The 17,673-nt window shown below is 34.4% G+C and overlaps 1 protein-coding gene across 2 annotated transcripts in view; it reads left to right on the top strand.

Moving 5' to 3' along the window:
- TMEM209 (transmembrane protein 209) overlaps positions 1-17,088 on the top strand; it is a 28,841-nt gene extending 11,753 nt beyond the window's left edge. For both annotated transcript variants that reach the window (XM_067747005.1, XM_067747006.1), the window contains exons 7-15: positions 1,384-1,559; positions 2,161-2,232; positions 4,598-4,694; positions 7,531-7,656; positions 9,091-9,188; positions 10,439-10,553; positions 10,654-10,751; positions 12,440-12,513; positions 15,399-17,088. In XM_067747005.1, coding sequence (XP_067603106.1) covers positions 1,384-1,559; positions 2,161-2,232; positions 4,598-4,694; positions 7,531-7,656; positions 9,091-9,188; positions 10,439-10,553; positions 10,654-10,751; positions 12,440-12,513; positions 15,399-15,453 — 911 coding nt within the window. In that variant the 3' untranslated portion in view covers positions 15,454-17,088. The remainder of the gene's footprint in view (positions 1-1,383; positions 1,560-2,160; positions 2,233-4,597; positions 4,695-7,530; positions 7,657-9,090; positions 9,189-10,438; positions 10,554-10,653; positions 10,752-12,439; positions 12,514-15,398) is intronic.
- Positions 17,089-17,673: the final 585 nt, after the last annotated feature.

Genomic DNA, 17,673 nt, shown 5'->3' with positions numbered 1-17,673 from the left:
AAATCATTTGTGCTTGTTTAAAACTTCTTTTCTTGACATTAATTCATTCCTATAAGTCAGTGTTACCAGAAGTCCTACTTGAATTTTTTTTACCCCAAGTGAGGTATTTATTATATGTAATTATTTATTTTCATGTCAGCATGAAACTACTTTCACCAGTGCTACTAGCACAAGACTGGCTAACCTTCAAGGTTTTGATGCTGTGACTTGAAATACTGCCACATATTCCTTTCATGATTTCTCGTCTTTTGTGCCTGTAAACATCACTAGAAAAACAGTTTCATTATTTTACAGTCATTCCTTTTAAAAATTCTGCTAAGATAAAAAAAAACTAGTTTTTATTTGTGACTTTTGTGTGAGGGTATAAAATATTAATTGATACTTTTGATATCAGGTAAACTCTGAAAAAATAAACTCTTCATAAGTATCATATAGTTGTCGTTGAAAATTTGCTCTTTATTCAGGAACTGGGCTAGATGCTCGGGAAAAAAAATACTCCCTGCCCTCAAAGAGCTCAAATTTTATTTGGAAAAAGAAACAGGCCTTAAAGTGTGATAAGTACTGTGGTAGATTCCTCTGTAGTATTAAGTCCCTAAATTTGACTATTTACATTTCCTAAAAGTAAATTTATAAATTTAGAAGTGTAATCAGCAGATGGTCTCTTAATACAAGGCAGGAATTACTACAGACTATAAATAGAACACAGTGTAGTACAGGGAAGAGTGAGTTTAGCTGCTAGCCAAAAGACTAGTTTATTAATAAGAGGCTGTAATTATCCCATTCAGAAAGAGCTTCCAAAAATTCAAGCAAGGACTCCTTAGCCTATTTATTTCCTGAAGAAATTTGTCTTTTGTTTCTCTCTGAATCATTTGAAAGTCTTAGAGAATGAAACAAGCTTAATTTTACAACAAAAATAAACAGACACTTTCAGCCACTTAGCATATGGCTCTCAAAGTGATACTGCTCAGAAAATGTTCTTTTTAATTTTCCATTTCTCTGAAGAAGAGAGAACGTTGGGAGCAGGGAGGAGAGGAGGCTTTGTCTTTTTTTTTTTTTTTTTTTTTTTTTTTTGGCGGTACGCGGGCCTCTCACTGTTGTGGCCTCTCCCGTTGCGGAGCACAGGCTCGGGACGCGCAGGCTCAGCGGCCATGGCTCACGGGCCCAGCTGCTCCACGGCATGTGGGATCTTCCCGGACCGGGGCACAAACCCGTGTCCCCTGCATCGCCAGGCGGACTCTCAACCACTGCACCACCAGGGAAGCCCGAGGCTTTGTCTTTGATTGCCATTGCCATCCAGATTCCTGGATACCCAGAGTTCATATAGCAGCTCCAGATATCAAAATTACTACAACACACTGATAATCTTTAAATTAATCATTGTAGGAAGCCCAGATTCTACTTCGCCTTCCACCAGTCCTACTTTCTGGAATCACAGTCGTTTTATGGGGGATTATGCACAAACTTTAAAGAAGTTTCAGTATCAGCTTGCCTGTAGGTCTCAGGCCCCATGTGCTAACAAAGATGAAGCTGATCTCAGTTCTAAACAAGCTGCAGAGGAGGTAAATGGAAAATAAAAATGACTTGATATTTATGATTTACAGATTGTTAGAAAGTCTTTTCTTCTTCTGGAACTTTTTTTTCTGTAACCTCCACTTCTACTGGCTAGAAACATAAATCTGGCACACATTAAACGGTAGAAAGACTCCTTAAGTTTGTGTACCCAAAACTGAATTATATTGTACGTTTTACTCTTTATGACACATAGTTAACATTACTTTCCTGCCTAAAACATTTTTCTGCACTCATTTATATTGAAAAGGTATCTCAGGTATCTACTTGTACTTATTAGCATATACAAGACTCTTGCTCTTGAAATACATTTAGATTAGAACATTTGATATTCTGTAACTTCATCAGTTTAAAAGCAAATAAAGGATTTAAATTTTGTTCTTAAAAGCAAGAAGAATGTTCTTCAAACATATCAATGTAAGGAATTTTAAATATATATGTGTGCATGAATTGCAACTACTGCATATTAATTAGATCAGTATTGATATTCATGAAGTTTTTTCCAAAGTATTCCAAATATTTGAGGGTGGGGGAAGGAATGATTGATAACTGGCATTTTATTTGATTGTTCATTTTAAACATTTTTAATAGGTCTGGGCAAGAGTGACTATGAATAGACAACTTCTTGATCATATGGATTCATGGACAGCCAAGTTCAGAAATGTAAGTTCTGACATTACTCTTTGGACAATATTAGTGCCTCTTAATGTACAAAGTATGTTGTTAGAATATCAGTTAGAGATGTTAATTATTAGAATATCAGAATTAAGTATTATTAAAAGTACAATATGTGTGGCACATATATAAGAATAAACATGACGTTTACCATATAGTGTCCGTATTCTTGGGGATTTTTTTTCCTTCTGTATTTAGCAAATCAGTGTATTTTGAGTGGATAAAGGAACAGTGTATTTAGTTGCTAAGATTTTCCCTTTCCCAACATCTCAATTTTACTTTTCAAAGAGCTTTCCTGTCAGTCTGTTATGTGTCTAGAAATGTGAGGGGAGCAAAAATGAGGTCCTTTATGTCAGAAAACTTCAGAGTTAGAGAACATAACATATGCTTGAAGCTACTTCAGAGTATATCAATTTCTTCAATTTTTCTAAAGAAGAACCTTCTAATCTTTGGCCTAGAGGTTGGCAAGGCCAGCTCTTGCATATACAGAGTGAGTTAGTTCCCTGGTTTCAACCCTGCCTCTTTCTGTTGTTCTCTGTAGTACCCATTTGTCCGGATTCCAGGGGGGCGAATTGGCCCCTCCTTCACTGCAGGAAGCCCCTCCACTTAGATTCTGTAGAGGCTGCCGCTTCTTCCACTGTTTGATCCTTCAACACTCATCCACCCACTGTATAGTTTCTAGAAATATGTTGAAATCACTTGTTCTTTTTTATTCTTTTTTTTTTTTTTTTTTTTTTTGCGGTACGCGGGCCTCTCACTGTTGTGGCCTCTCCCGTTGTGGAGCGCAGGCTCAGCGGCCATGGCTTACGGGCCCAGCTGCTCCGCGGCATGTGGGATCTTCCCAGACGGGCACGAACCCTTGTCCCCTGCATCGGCAGGCGGATTCTCAACCACTGCGCCACCAGGGAAGCCCCTTTTTTATTCTTTTACTATAATTTAAATAGGGTATCAAGAAGGAGTGCTGAAAGTAGTAGCCTACTTTCTTGAACCAGAAGCCTGATTGGCTTTTTTGAATAAGAATTCCAGAGCCAGCCCTAGAACTACTCAATCAGGTTTTCTGGGAATGAGGCCTAGATCTCTCTCCTGGAGCTAGTAGATAATTTTGTTGCAGGCTAGGAGTGGCTGGCAAGTAGGATACACTTAATAAATGTTGGAAGAATGAACAAGTGAAATGATGTCCTAGAACTGTACTTTCTTTTATTTCCACTCATAGGCTTATCTAAAAATGTTAATATATTTATAAAGTCTTGGTCAGAAGTATTAGCTTAGAAGAAATACAAACACAGTCCTTTATCTGAATTCCTTAGGCTACAATGTTCTGAAATTTAGGGTTTTTTGTAGTTTTTTTTAAAAAGCAGTATATGCATATACCATATATTTTATAATACAGTAGCAGGGTCTTGTTAGTACTCAGTAATCAACCACATTAATGTTTCTGCAGCAGAGCATATAAACTGTCACACTAGGTAGGATAAAGTCTAATAATAGCTTCACAGGAATTCAGTTCAGGTCTTGCCAGTATATCAAATTTTCTTGCTAAATAAATTATAAAAACACTTCATTTTCAGAGGCTTTTTAATTCAAAAATTTTATAATGAATTGTATAGACTTGTATTTGATCTGAAGCTTGTTTTCATCCTTCTACTTTATGGTTAAACAGAAGTGTGGAAACAGAAATGGTGGTTGAAGTTGCTGTGAACAAACACAAAACACATAACACAAAAACTAGATGGGGTATTTCCTTGGGCAGTCTTTTCACATCCCAGAATGAGTTTGATATCAGCCATGCAAAGTGGAATTTGAAATTCCTAGTCCTAAAGTGAATATTGTAATATTCACAAACTAGTTTCAAATACAGTAAAATCTGTTTTCCACATGGTTAGGGGATTGAGTGAGCCTGCTGAGAGCTAATCTATGTTATGTTATGTTACGTAATGTTAATCTAAGTTATGTTTAGTTTTAAAAACTATTCTACTAATCACAAACCAGTATAAATGCTACATGTGTAAATGTGTGAATAATTACCCTAGAAATGTAAACTGAAGATGATCCTTTTAGCTAAGTATAATGATCCTAGAAAGAAGAATTTAAGAAAAACTTAACATGTAGCTGAAAGTTTTATATCTTTAAAAAATAGGCATATGTGATTTAAGAATATAACTTTGTCAAGTTATACTCCGTTAGCATATTTACTTATCTCTCTCTAGACTTCAGGTAGCTGCTACTTCCATTCTCTTTCACTATACTCTGTTAATATTCAAGTACAAGACAGCAAAAATAGTTTCATGAAAATAATTATTTGAGAAATGCTTTAAAATTGCGTGTGTAAAATCATTACCTCATTTCTTCCTAGTGGATCAATGAGACAATATTAGTGCCACTTGTACAAGAGATTGAGTCTGTCAGCACACAAATGAGGCGAATGGGTTGTCCAGAGCTGCAAATAGGAGGTATGTGAAAATAGAGCCCAGCGTTTGAGTTCCTTCAGTGAATCTGCCAAGTGGAAAATTTCTTCTTGTAATGGGCTGTTTAACAACACCTTTTGTTATCTTGAGGTGAAGAAAAAAACTAAATGTCTATAATATCACTTTTTAAAAAATATAACAGTTTTATTGAGATATATGCAGTTCACCCATTTAAAGTCTACAATTCAAAGGTTTGGGTTGTGCAAACCATCCCCACAGTCAAGTTTGAATAGTTCATCACCCCAAAAGGAAACCCCATAGACCCGTTTCCAACCACCACCCATCCTCCAGCCCTAGGCAACTACCAGCCTACTTTCTGTCTCATTATATAGGCCTGTTTTGGATATTTCATCTAAATGGGATCATACAATATGTTGTCGTTTGTGACTGGCTTCTCTCACTTAACAATGTTTTCAGGGTTCATCCATATTGTAGTGTTTATCAGTACTTCATTTCTTTTTATTGCCAAATAATATCCCATTGTTTGGATCTACCACATTTTGTTTACCTGTTCATCATTTGATTGACATTTGGGTTGTTTTCACTTTTTTGGTTAATATGAATAATGCTGCCATGAACACATACATACAAATGTTCGTGTGAATATATTTTAATTTCTCTTGGGTATTACCTAGAAGTGGAATTGCTAAGCCATATGGTAAATCCAAGTTTAACCTTTTGAGGAATTGCCAGACTGTTTTCTAAAGCAGCTGCACCATTTTACATCCCCACCTACAGTGTATAAGGGCTCCAGTTTCTCACATCCTTGCCAATACTTGTTATTATGTGTCTTTTTCAGTTATCCTAATGCATATGAAATGGTATCACATTGTATTTTTAGTTTGCATTTCCCTGATGGCTAATGATGTTTAGCATCTTTTCATGTGCTGGTCCATTCATATATCTTCATAAGCAAAATATCTTTTCAGATCCTTTACCCAGTTTTTTTTCCCCTTTACCTATTTTTAAATTGGGTTACTTGTCTCTTTATTATTGAGTTGTAGGTGTTCTTTATATATTCAAGATACAAGTCTCTTATTAGATATTAATTTAAAATTGTACAAAGCATAAAAAATGTGTACAGTGCTAATTTAAAGTCCCCTTTTTTCAATATAAGAAAAATACATTTTTCTTATCTGCTAAAAATAAAATTATTAAGGTTTTGTGTAATATAATTTGCCTAAGTATATATACACTATAACTTATTTAGTGTTAAATAATTAGGTTTCAAAATAAATAAGGAATATTTTAGTCAATCAGCTTTCTAGAGAATAAATTTCTCTTTGAAATATGTAAGGGCTTTGGATTGCACATTAACACTTTCTACTTGCTTTTGGGTATCTTTTTTTAATCAGTCTTTATTCTCTGGAATAAGTATAGTGTTGTGCATCACTAAAGTACCCACGTGTTGAGTATCCGTATATTTTGTATATAATGTATACAACACTCACATTAACCTTGAAAGCTAGCTTTTAGTGCCACATTTATGGATCAGACTACTAAGACTCAGAGAGGTTAAGTAACTTGCCCAGTGTCACAGAGCAGTGATTTGAGGCCAGAGCTTTCTGACTCCAAAGTCAGAAGGTTACTTTCTTGGTAATGTTATTTGAACCTATGCTTATCCTTTTTGAGCTTTTTTATAAGCTATAAAAATATGTTATGTTTCACAACATTTTTACCAGTGTGATGTGCTTTTTAAAAAAGAATAACATTGTTTTATCACTGTGAAAGCAACATGCATATGTTCATTGTAGAAAATTTGGAAAGTACAGAAATACACAAAGAATATTACCCATGATTGCGCTTCAGTAGATAACCACAATCAATCATTTTAAATAACAATCACTTATTCCTTTTGGAGAAAAATACTATGATACTATATATATCAATGGTAAGTTATACCATAATTTAACAACATTAAAATGTGAAAAGTGTATATTTAGGAGTTGAGCAAATAGTACATATGTATGTATATATTTTTAATTAAATTGGGGTCATACAGTTTTGTTACCTGCTTTTTTCCCTCTACTTTTTCTATTTTGTTAAATATTCTCCAGTACTATTTTTATGGCTAGTTTGTATTTCTTTTTTATGTATGTAATATATTGTATTTAACTGATCTTTATTATTTAAAATTTAGAAGATTTTCCCTTTGCTGTTATTAATAATGCTGTAAGTAAATGTCCTTTTACCTAAATATTTGTGTACATTCATAATTATTTCCTTAGGATAATTTCTTAGGAGTGAAGTTGTAAGTTCAATAGGTATAAATATATTAAGGCTTTTAATATACATAACCCTTCAAAAAGCTTATACCAATTTATATTCTAGCAATAATGTCACATATAAGAAAGCCTTTTTCCCAACATTGGGTATTACTAGTATGGTTGTACATTTTGAAACTTTTTGTTGGTTTATTCATTTCTTTGGATAGTTGTCTTTCATGAAGTGATGAGCGAAATCACTCATAAAAAGTGTTCACTTGTCACTGGCATAATGGGCAACTTTTAATTCAACCTGATTTTGAAAGCTCTCATGTGTCTTTTTATATATACTCCACAAAAATCTTCTATTAGTTGTTTATAGATCTGGCAAAATGGATTTGGCTGTTTTTGGAGTATGCATGTGTTTGTTTAACTCTGGCCACCTTGCCAGAAATGATCAAATATTTTGTAGGTAAAGTAGATAATGCAGCTTGTTAAGATAAACTATCGTTGCTTTCCTTTATTCCTTCAACATCTATTGAAGGAAGAGCATTTGAAGTTTTTTCAAAGATCCACATGAGGAATAATCTGTTTTCTGTGTGTTTTAATTTTAACAGAGGCTAGTATTACTAGCTTGAAGCAGGCTGCTCTGGTCAAAGCTCCACTCATTCCAACTCTAAATACAATCGTGCAGTATCTAGACCTCACGCCAAATCAGGAATACTTGTTTGAAAGGATCAAAGGTAATTATTGATTTGAAGAGGGAAAAAATGAGAGCTTTTTCACTAGTTTGAAATTTTATACAGGTAACATGGAACAAAATTTTTTTTTAATTATAAGTATCACTGAAGTGTGATCTTATTTTATAAATATGTATTTAATAATGGCTTTATTAAGGCTTATACTTGAACAACTTTTGAGTTTTATATTCTGTATGCTTAAAAATGGTCAAAATAATGTAGTTAGCCTTGAATACATTAATTACTAATTTTGTTCTAAATAGGGAAACTTAAATATGAGCTAAATGGGCTCACATGAATATTTCACTCATTTTCTATTCTTAAGCTACCAAGAATGGATGCCACAATGACATTCTTTATAATTTCAGCATGCCGATCCTATTTCTTTCGATTTTTATAAGTCATATGTAATACGTTGCTTCTTTATATTTCTGTTATATTCTGATTATTTGGGGGAAATATGATCTTCTGAGGAGACTGACTTGAGACTCAGGAAATTTAGCCTCCCTGGTACTCCCACATACTCTCTTTATGCCTCCCTACATTTATTTGGATAAACTCTGTAAAATGTTCTCATCACTAAAACAAGTTTTAGAAATAGTATTTCACTCTTTAGATTTATCATAAATCTTAATTTGAAAATGTAATGTTGCCCCTTCTCTAGTCTAGGTTTGGACTGAGGTTTAGGAATAAACATTTATCATGACTTACTTAGGAATAAACATTTATCATGACTTACGTACTTATTTATTTATGGCTGCATTAGGTCTTCTTTGCTGCGCGTGGGCTTTCTTTAGTTGTGGCGAGTGGGGGCTACTCTTCGTTGTGGTGCACGGGCTTCTCATTGCAGTGGCTTCTCTTGTTGCGGAGCACGGGGTCTAGGCAAAAGGAATTCAGTAGTTGTGGCTCGTGGGCTCTAGAGCACTGGCTCAGTAGTTGTGGCGCACGGGCTTAGTTGCTCCAAAGCATGTGGGATTTTCCTGGACCAGGGCTCGAACCTGTGTCCCCTGCATTGGCAGGTTGATTCTTAACCACTGAACCACCAGGGAAGTCCCCATGGTGCTATTTAATTTTTTATATCTTGTATTTCTTTGTCTGCATGTTTTGATCAGGTTTTTAGATGTTATACTTTCCTTATTGTAACCCCTTAGCCTTTTTTTTTTTTTTTTTTTTGCGGTACGCGGGCCTCTCACTGTTGTGGCCTCTCCCGTTGCGGAGCACAGGCTTGGGACGCGCAGGCTCAGTGGCCATGGCTCACGGGCCCAGCTGCTCCGCGGCATGTGGGATCTTCCCGGACCGGGGCACGAACCTGTGTCCCCTGCATCGGCAGGCGAACTCTCAACCACTGCACCACCAGGGAAGCCCCCCCTTAGCCTTTTTTTTTTCCTTCTTTCTTGTATATTCTTAGCTTATTTTATTTTACCTTTGTTGCTACAGAACTTTCCCAAGGAGGCTGTATGAGCTCATTTCGATGGAATAGAGGTGGAGACTTCAAAGGCCGCAAGTGGGATACAGACCTGCCCACTGATTCTGCTGTAAGTCCCCAGTTTTATCAGTTTGACATTTTTGTTATTGGGTTTATTTTTCCATTATAAAAATGAATATTAAAAAGAACTTAGAGGGAATTCCCTGGCAGTCCAGTGGTTGGGACTCAGTGCTGGCTGTCACTGCCATGGGCCCGGGTTCAATCCCCGGTCAGGGAACTAAGATCCTGCAAGCCACACAGTGAGGCCAAAAAAGAAAATAAATAAATAAATGAATAAATAAATAAAAATGAAAATAAAATAAATGAAAAGAACTTAGAAACTAAGTAGAAATACAAAATTTTTGTACCAGCATCTTAACCCAACCACTGTTAATATTTTGGTATATTTTCTTCTTTTTTTTTCTTTACTTATATTGTGCTATTTTTAATGTTTTTATCGATACAGATATAATAATCCCATATGTAAAATTATGTCTCCTGCTTTTTTTCACTTTTCAGTGTTATTTGCACTATTACACACTGTCATTTAACTGTTCTCCTATATTGGACCTAAAAGTTTGGGAAACATGTAGTGGGGGAGGGATTTTTGTTTTTCTGTCTTAAATAATACTGCCAGGAGTAACATAATGCATGTTTCTTATTTAGGATTATGATTTTAAGAAAGATTCCTAGAATTAGATTTATGAAATCAAAGAGTATAAAGTTTTTGAGCATTTAAGAGTTTTTCAAAATTATGTTTGTTTTGTTTTTTATAGTGACTGTTATGTGTGAAAATGAAGTTTAAATGCTGATACTCAAATTCAGAATTGAATGTATGTGTATTTTATTTTGATTTTGCTGTTAATTACCTATATGGGTGTGAATGATCCCCTTAACAGAAAACTAGGAATGTCTTGCTCTAATCTTTTCATTTCATAGATTTCATCTTACAGATATAACCACTTGAAAACATTTTTGCTAATTCTTTCTTTGGAGAAAAACTTAAAAATTGGAGTCATGCGCTTCCCTGGTGGCGCAGTGGTTGAGAGTCCGCCTGCCGATGCAGGGGACACGGGTTCGTGCCCCGGTCCGGGAAGATCCCACATGCCGCGGAGCGGCTGGGCCCGTGAGCCATGGCCGCTGAGCCTGCGCGTCCGGAGCCTGTGCTCCGCAACGGGAGAGGCCACAACAGTGAGAGGCCCGCGTACCGCAAAAAAAAAAAAAAAAAATTGGAGTCATTATAAACATGTTTTAAAAGTACCACATACATACTTGATCGATTTTCATGCTGACTTTGAAAAATTGTTTCCTCGTCTTCAGATCATCATGCATGTGTTTTGCACCTACCTTGATTCCAGACTACCTCCACATCCTAAATACCCTGATGGAAAAACATTTACTTCTCAGCACTTTGTTCAGACACCAAATAAACCAGGTATAAACAACCTCTCCTAAAAGGATGAATTGAGCTTTTCACATGAAATACATCTAGTGGTTTGGTTTTGTTTTTTTAATGTAGCATATTTCCTTTACAGACGTGACAAATGAGAATGTTTTTTGCATTTATCAGAGTGCTATCAACCCTCCCCATTATGAGCTAATCTACCAGCGTCATTTCTACAGTCTTCCAAAGGTACTTCTAAATGTAGCAGTTGCTATTACTAATGTCATGGATGACTTGCTTTGTTAATATTTTTAAAATTAGATTCTCTTGTTTATGGAATAGGTAAACTTTTTAAATTAGGGAAAAAATGCTAGTTTTGTATCCCTTTTTTTAAAACTCTAAAAGTAATATGTGCTTAATTTGGAGAATTATGAAGAAAAGGAAGAAAAGTTCATTATTCCATTATTTACAGGAAGCTCTTGTTAACATTTGGTATAATTTTTTTGATAAATTTCATTTTGGTCTTTTTCTGTACTTATTTATGGGTTGAAATCATATTATTTATGTAGTTTTATATCCTTTTTAAAATTAATGTTATAATTTTCCATGCCTTTAAGAATCTTCGTTAAAACACTTTTTAATGGCTATTTTAAAACTTCACAATAAAATTATAACATAATTTATTTAACCACTCCCCTACAGTTAGATATTTTGGATGTTTCTAAGTCTTCATTATCATAAATACCTTTATGCATATAGCTGTCTGCATTTTGGGTAGTTTTTTAGCCTGAAGTCCAAAAATGGAATTCTAGGTTATAGAATATTTTCAAGGCTGTTAAAATGTTATCAAAAAGATGATTGTACCAGTTTACACTTCTATCCAGGTATTTTTCTTTTGATTACAAACATCAGTTCTGTTGATGACCTTTGCAGTTATTTTTGTTACCAGCATCTATACTAAGAAATTTTACATAGACTATAATCATAAATTGTATCCTTCACTTCATCAGATACCCGGAAGAGAATATTTCTTTTTTTTTTTTAAGTTTAATATTTCAACTTTGTAAGTGTAAATATTTTGGGCCATTCAAGTTCCATGCAAATCCTTTTTTTTTTTTTTAAAGAAACACTGTCTTTAAAAATCATATATCCTAAGATTTTTTAGTAAAAACACTAAATCAGAATAAGCAGGTATAAGTTAATCAGTAAATTGAAAATCTAAATCAGGAGCTATTTCACAGACCAGAAATTACATATAATAGTTTGATTTTAGTGCTGGCAAAATGCTGCCTCATAGTCCCTTGTAGATAAAATAAATTTACATTTAATATGTTACTTACACTGTTAACATATATCATAATGTATTTTGAAGTGTGATTAAAGGTTTTTTAATTCCAACATTGTTGTTTATGCTGTTAATTTGGGGGATAGAGTATTTTTTGTGTGTAGGATACAGGGGTACCAGCTTCAGAATAGCTCCCATCCAGACCTTCATAAATGCTGTTTCCCGTGTATGGGAACTTCCCAATGTGTTTATTTCTGCTCATCTTTCAGGTCTCAACTTAAAAATTTCTCTCTCAGGGAGGCATTGCTTGCCTCACCACTCTGGGTTTAATGCATATGTTCCCATGGCACCCTACACCTTCTTCTTTCTCATAACATTCATCACACTTTATTGTAATTCTGAGTTTCCTGTCTGCCTTTCCTACTAGACCTTAAGCTCCTCAATTACATGGATCCTCTCTGTTTTATTCACCACAGTATTCCCACTTCCTAGCACAAAGTGGGCACTTTGTTTAATGAATGAATGAAAGGCTGAATTACATGGAATTCCGAGTTAGTAGAATATAAATTGATAGGATCGCATTTACCTATCAGGCTGAATGGTTTGGTTTCGTTAGGTTTAAATCTTGCTGTATTTTTTGTCTTTGTTCCAGGGCCGAAATAATATGTTTCATACATTATTAATGTTCCTCTACATCATAAAGACCAAAGAGTCAGGAATGCTTGGGTAAGTACTTATGCTTTAAAAATACAAGTACTTAACTTATATACTGTTTTCCTTATGTTCAGATGCTGCAGAAGGCAGCATCATATACTGAAGATTTGTGGACTGAACAGTAAGAGATATGGCTTCTAGTACTAGCTCAGCCCTGTCACTAACCAGCTCTGCCATCTTGAGCAAGTCCATTACAGTAATTCCTTGGAACCTCCATTTCCCCATTGATAAAAAGGCAATTTGACCACATCATTGGCTTTACAGCTGTGTCCCCCAGAGGAACAACCCTGATATATCAGGCTCTTGCCACTTTAAAATTTAAAAACAAAAACAAAACTGGAGTTCTATTTATTCAAGCTATCCCACTTCAGACACAAAGCCTTCTGCAAAATGTTTACACTTTCAGAGAGACTAAGTCAGCACCAGTTCCATAATATTGTTAATTGGGATGGAAAAATGGTCAGTTGAAATTGTTTACTTTGTTTATTCTAAATACTTAGTAATGAAGCTCACATACTGTTACAATAAACTCAAAATTGCTGTCTTGTTATTTAGATGATTTGAAATTTTAGTCCTTCAAATAATATTTGTAGTAATTTGAAGTAAATGGACCTCAGCTAATGCTGGGTAAATCTGGTAATGCAAGGACTGGAAGTCTGAAAATCTGTATTCTGGGTCCATCTCTGCCTGCACTGTGTAACCTGAGGTTAAAAAAATGTAAAGGGAAGGGCTGAATAGAAAACATCAGGGGTCTGTTCCAGTTTGGTATGCATGCTTCTTTTCAGTTTTATAGGTGCCCTGTTTTATACAGGTTCTGGAACTCCACTGTCCAATACAGCAGCCGCCAGCCACATGTGGCATTGAGCATTTGAAACATGATTAGTCCAAATTGAGATGGGCTGTCAGTGTAAACTACACAGACTAGAATTTGAAGACCTAGTACCAAAAAAGAAAAAGTAAAATATCTCTAATAATTTTGTATATTGATGACGTTGAAATAATGCGTTGGATATACTGAGTTAAAGAATATTTATGCTACCATGGCTCTTTTTTCTTTATTTTTTTAATTACAAAAATAATGCATGCTCAATATAGAAATATTTAAACAATATAGCAGTGTATAAACTAGACATTGAAAACTCCCCTCTGATCAACTCTCTCTTCTGATCAACTCTCCCTCGAGGTATCCATTGTGTTAACAGTTTCAGGTGTGCATTTTCAGACTCCTTTCTGGGGAAAGTTGATTTTTTTTTAGTTTTCATTTTGTTTAAAAATATATTGTACCCAAACATATTACTCTGTGACCTGCCTTTTAATCTTATGGTATATCTTGGATATTCTTCTGTGTCAGTAAATACAGACTTTTTTCCTAAATTTTCTAGCAGTATTTAGAAAGATATACATGTATTAGAAAGATGGAATGTGCTATAAATATATTGTTTTGTAATTCTTAACAGTGTTTCTGGAAGACTATTTTGAAGTGAGGAATTAACTTAGAAGTATTTTAAATAAATAATGAATTTTTGGTTTTAATTGAAAATTTATCTTTTCTTTAAAAATCTAAATTGATACTTGATACATAAGTGATTTGTCATGACAGCATGAAGCTTGTGTTGAGTACCATATATAGTTTGTCATATACATAAAAATGTAAAATCTGTAAAAGTATTGGATTGGCCAAAAAGTTCATTTGGGTTTTCTGTAACATCTTAGTGGGGCAGTAATTTACACAGAGACCCAAAAGAATTGGTATAATATTTAAAGTGCTTATCTTCTCTGAATGAGGAACTTACATGTGGAAAATGAAACATTTTAGACTAAAACTAATCTGTGTTTTATTTATTTGGGATTTTTTTTTTTTAACCAAGGGAAAAGTCTTTGAAATTAACTTAAAATATGATTAATCTTTTTAATACATTTTGGAACAATCAAATGTTAAAAACTGCTGTCCTATACCTTAAAGGAAGGAAATTTCCTTTGCTTAAAGGAAATAAGCAAGTGGCTCAAGTATAGACCATTTGGAATCATGCCCATAACACAGCAGTTTAATACAAATCTATTATCAGTTCAATGCCACATATTTGTGCGGTAGTGGAATGAGATGAAAGTTTTACATCCAAAAGGGAAAAAAACCTAGACAGAATTGACTGCACAGTAATTTGTGTCCTGTTCAGTAAAAGACACCATAAATAAAGTTTAAAACTAAATGACAAACTGAGACAAAGACTTATAATTTCAACATTTAGAGCAAAGCCAAGTTGATATCCATCATGTATAAGGAGCATATACGTTAATTAGAAAAGAAAAATATAAGAAATGGTCAAAGACACGAGAGACTTTCATAGAAGAGTGTCGTGCGGATGGTTAATGAACATGAAAAGATGCTTAGTCTCATATACAATCAAGCCAGAATTAAAACATTTTTTCTATCAAATTGAAATTTATCATTTGCAGTGTTGGTGAGGGTATGGAGAAATGGGAAAATATAGTTGATGAAATGACCTTTTTTGAACAGGTAAAATTCTCTAAGAGGCCTAGCATCTCTAACTCCTCAATTTTTAAAAATTTAATTGACACTTTTACTTAAATCCTACTTGCTAAAATTGTCCTGTTTAACTCTATCTGTTGTAATAATTCTTGAGGTCCACTGAAAAATTAATTTTCAACACTCCATAAGTCCATTTATTCTAAATTTGGGTTTTAAGCACAGTTAAGAAAGTAATTACTGTTTCTGGAATTCACCTGATAAACCATGTGTAACATAACTTATTTCAGAAAAGCACTAAATGTTAATTAAACATGTACCCCTTGTAAAGACTCCTATTTTAGTTATTTGAAAAAAGACCTTAAATGCTGGGCAATCAATTCCACTAAAACTTTTTTTTTTCTCTTTATAGGAGAGTTAATCTTGGTCTATCCGGTGTGAATATTTTGTGGATTTTTGGCGAGTAGTGGGTCATTTAATTCCAAACTTTTGGACTTCATTTGACTGAATCAGAAGTTGAATCTAAGTATCTCTGAGTCACTGCCTCTTCTGAAATAAGATACATATGTGTATGTTACAGACTTTAGATTTAACAAAAAATTAGCTATTATGAAACTTCTTTGTAAAAGTATGCCCTATATCTTCTACACCAAGAAACATTACTTTATCATTTCAGGAAAAAACTGCAATCCTTCAGATTTTTGTTGGCCAAAACAGTGCAGTTCCCCCTTGAGTCCTTCTTCACTGTAACCCCCCCAAATAAGAATCATCTGCCTGATTCCTCCCCACAAAAATTGTTTTTTCAGTTGAGTTATTTAGTATAAATAATTTTTTTTAAAAAGCAAATTGCTTATTTTTTTTAGTGTTTATATTACCCCAGTGTTCAACAAATTAGCCCAAGGCCCATATTTAAAGAAATGAGATAAACTTTTAAGTAATAGTTCATATGCATTTAAAAAATATTATTGGAAGAGGTTTGACGGTATTAATATTTAAAAAGTCAACTCTTGATGAAGTTCACAGTCTTGAACATGGTTTGAAAGATGCTGCCTGATCTTCCTTCTGCCCCCCTTGCCCCTGCCTCCACTCCAGTCTTGCCTTGCCCCTCTCCTTCCATGCCCCAGCCACACTGGCCCTCTCTCAGCTCTCATCCCAGGGCCTCCGTGCACTCCCGCTGCCTGAGACACTCCGGCCCCACTCTAGCCAACCCTCCTCAGCACCCTTCTAGGCTCTGCCTAAATGTTGCTTTCCCAAAGAAGCTCTCCCTTCCCCCCACTCCTTCCATTCCCACCTCCCGCAGATCCCCTGACTGTTTTCTCTCTTGGTACCTTTCACCTTTCCTTCATATCACCGACCATGGTTTGAAATCACATAGGCACGTGCATTTCTTTATATGTCTCTCTAAACCTGTGCTGTTCAATACAGCAACACCTGAGGCTGTTAAGCACTTGAAACACGCCTAGTCCAAATTGCGATGCGCCGTAAGTGTAAAATCACACCGGTTTCAAAGACTTGATAGGAATAAAAGACTGTAAACTAAGAAATAAACAACTATAAAAATAAAAAGTCAACTCTTGGGTTAAATTTAGCTGATAGAATTAAACTATTAGGTCTTAGTTAAGAGGCTGAAGACATCAAGAAAACAATTGCCTTGGTTTTAATAACTCAGTTTCACTGTTCCATAATATTGTATTGAATTCCCTTTAAAATCATATGATATCTGTTTAAATTTTTTAGATATGTTCAAAATATCTGGAAAGTATGAAATAACCAAGTTTGTAAGTTTTGCTTGACTCTCCATCTTTATTATCTTACATGTATATGTAGTATATCTAAGGCTAGTTAGCAATTGCATGCATTTTTTGGGTTGACATGTTACTAGAGACTGCTTTACCTGGAAACAACTAAAACTAGTATTTTCTCAATAACTCCGTGTCATTATTACATATGCAGCTCATTTTGTGTAATTTGTAAATCTTGTTCCTGTTTTTTAAAAGTCAGATGTCCAAAGGAAAGGAAGTTTCTATCTTTTAACTGCTTTTGATGTATGTTAAATTTGTTTGTTATGATAAAATACCAATTAAACATGTTAAATATAAGAACATGTAAAAATCGAAGTCTCCTGTTTCAGAAGCTGGTGTGTCTACTTCACAATTACAAAGAATAAAAAATGATGTGTCATTTCTTATATTAAAAAAAGTTTATGTGTCAGAAATGCAATATACAGTAAATATTTCACGTAAAAAGACTAGGGGTACACATTAAAAAGAAAAGATACTTTGTTTGCATACTAAGGGTGGTGTGGGTTACTATACTCTGGGTGGCTTTCATTTATTAACTTGTCTTCACAAATGTTTGAGCCAGCATATACTTACTATAGCTTTTATTAAAAATACTTTGATGAATTAGTTTGAATTCATACTTCAGGAAGACAGTGCACTGCAAACATGGTAAATTTTTTGGTCCTTGTGTTAAAATTAGTAAATATTTCTCACAAGTTTTTATTTTCTTTGCTTGACTCATCCTTGTGGGATCAAATCCACTAATCTTCTAGATTATGTTCACTGTATCACTTATTCTTTTTTTCTCTATGAATATCAGCCTTTTCTTCAGCCAGATTTGTTTAGAGGCATGTTTATAATTTGGTTCCTACTATAACATAAAAATGCTGTGTTGCTTGACTTTCT

This window comes from Pseudorca crassidens, chromosome 8 (genome assembly GCF_039906515.1).
Source record: "Pseudorca crassidens isolate mPseCra1 chromosome 8, mPseCra1.hap1, whole genome shotgun sequence".
In the NCBI taxonomy this organism is placed as follows: Eukaryota; Metazoa; Chordata; class Mammalia; order Artiodactyla; family Delphinidae; genus Pseudorca; species Pseudorca crassidens.
This window is presented reverse-complemented; position numbering and strand designations above follow the sequence as displayed.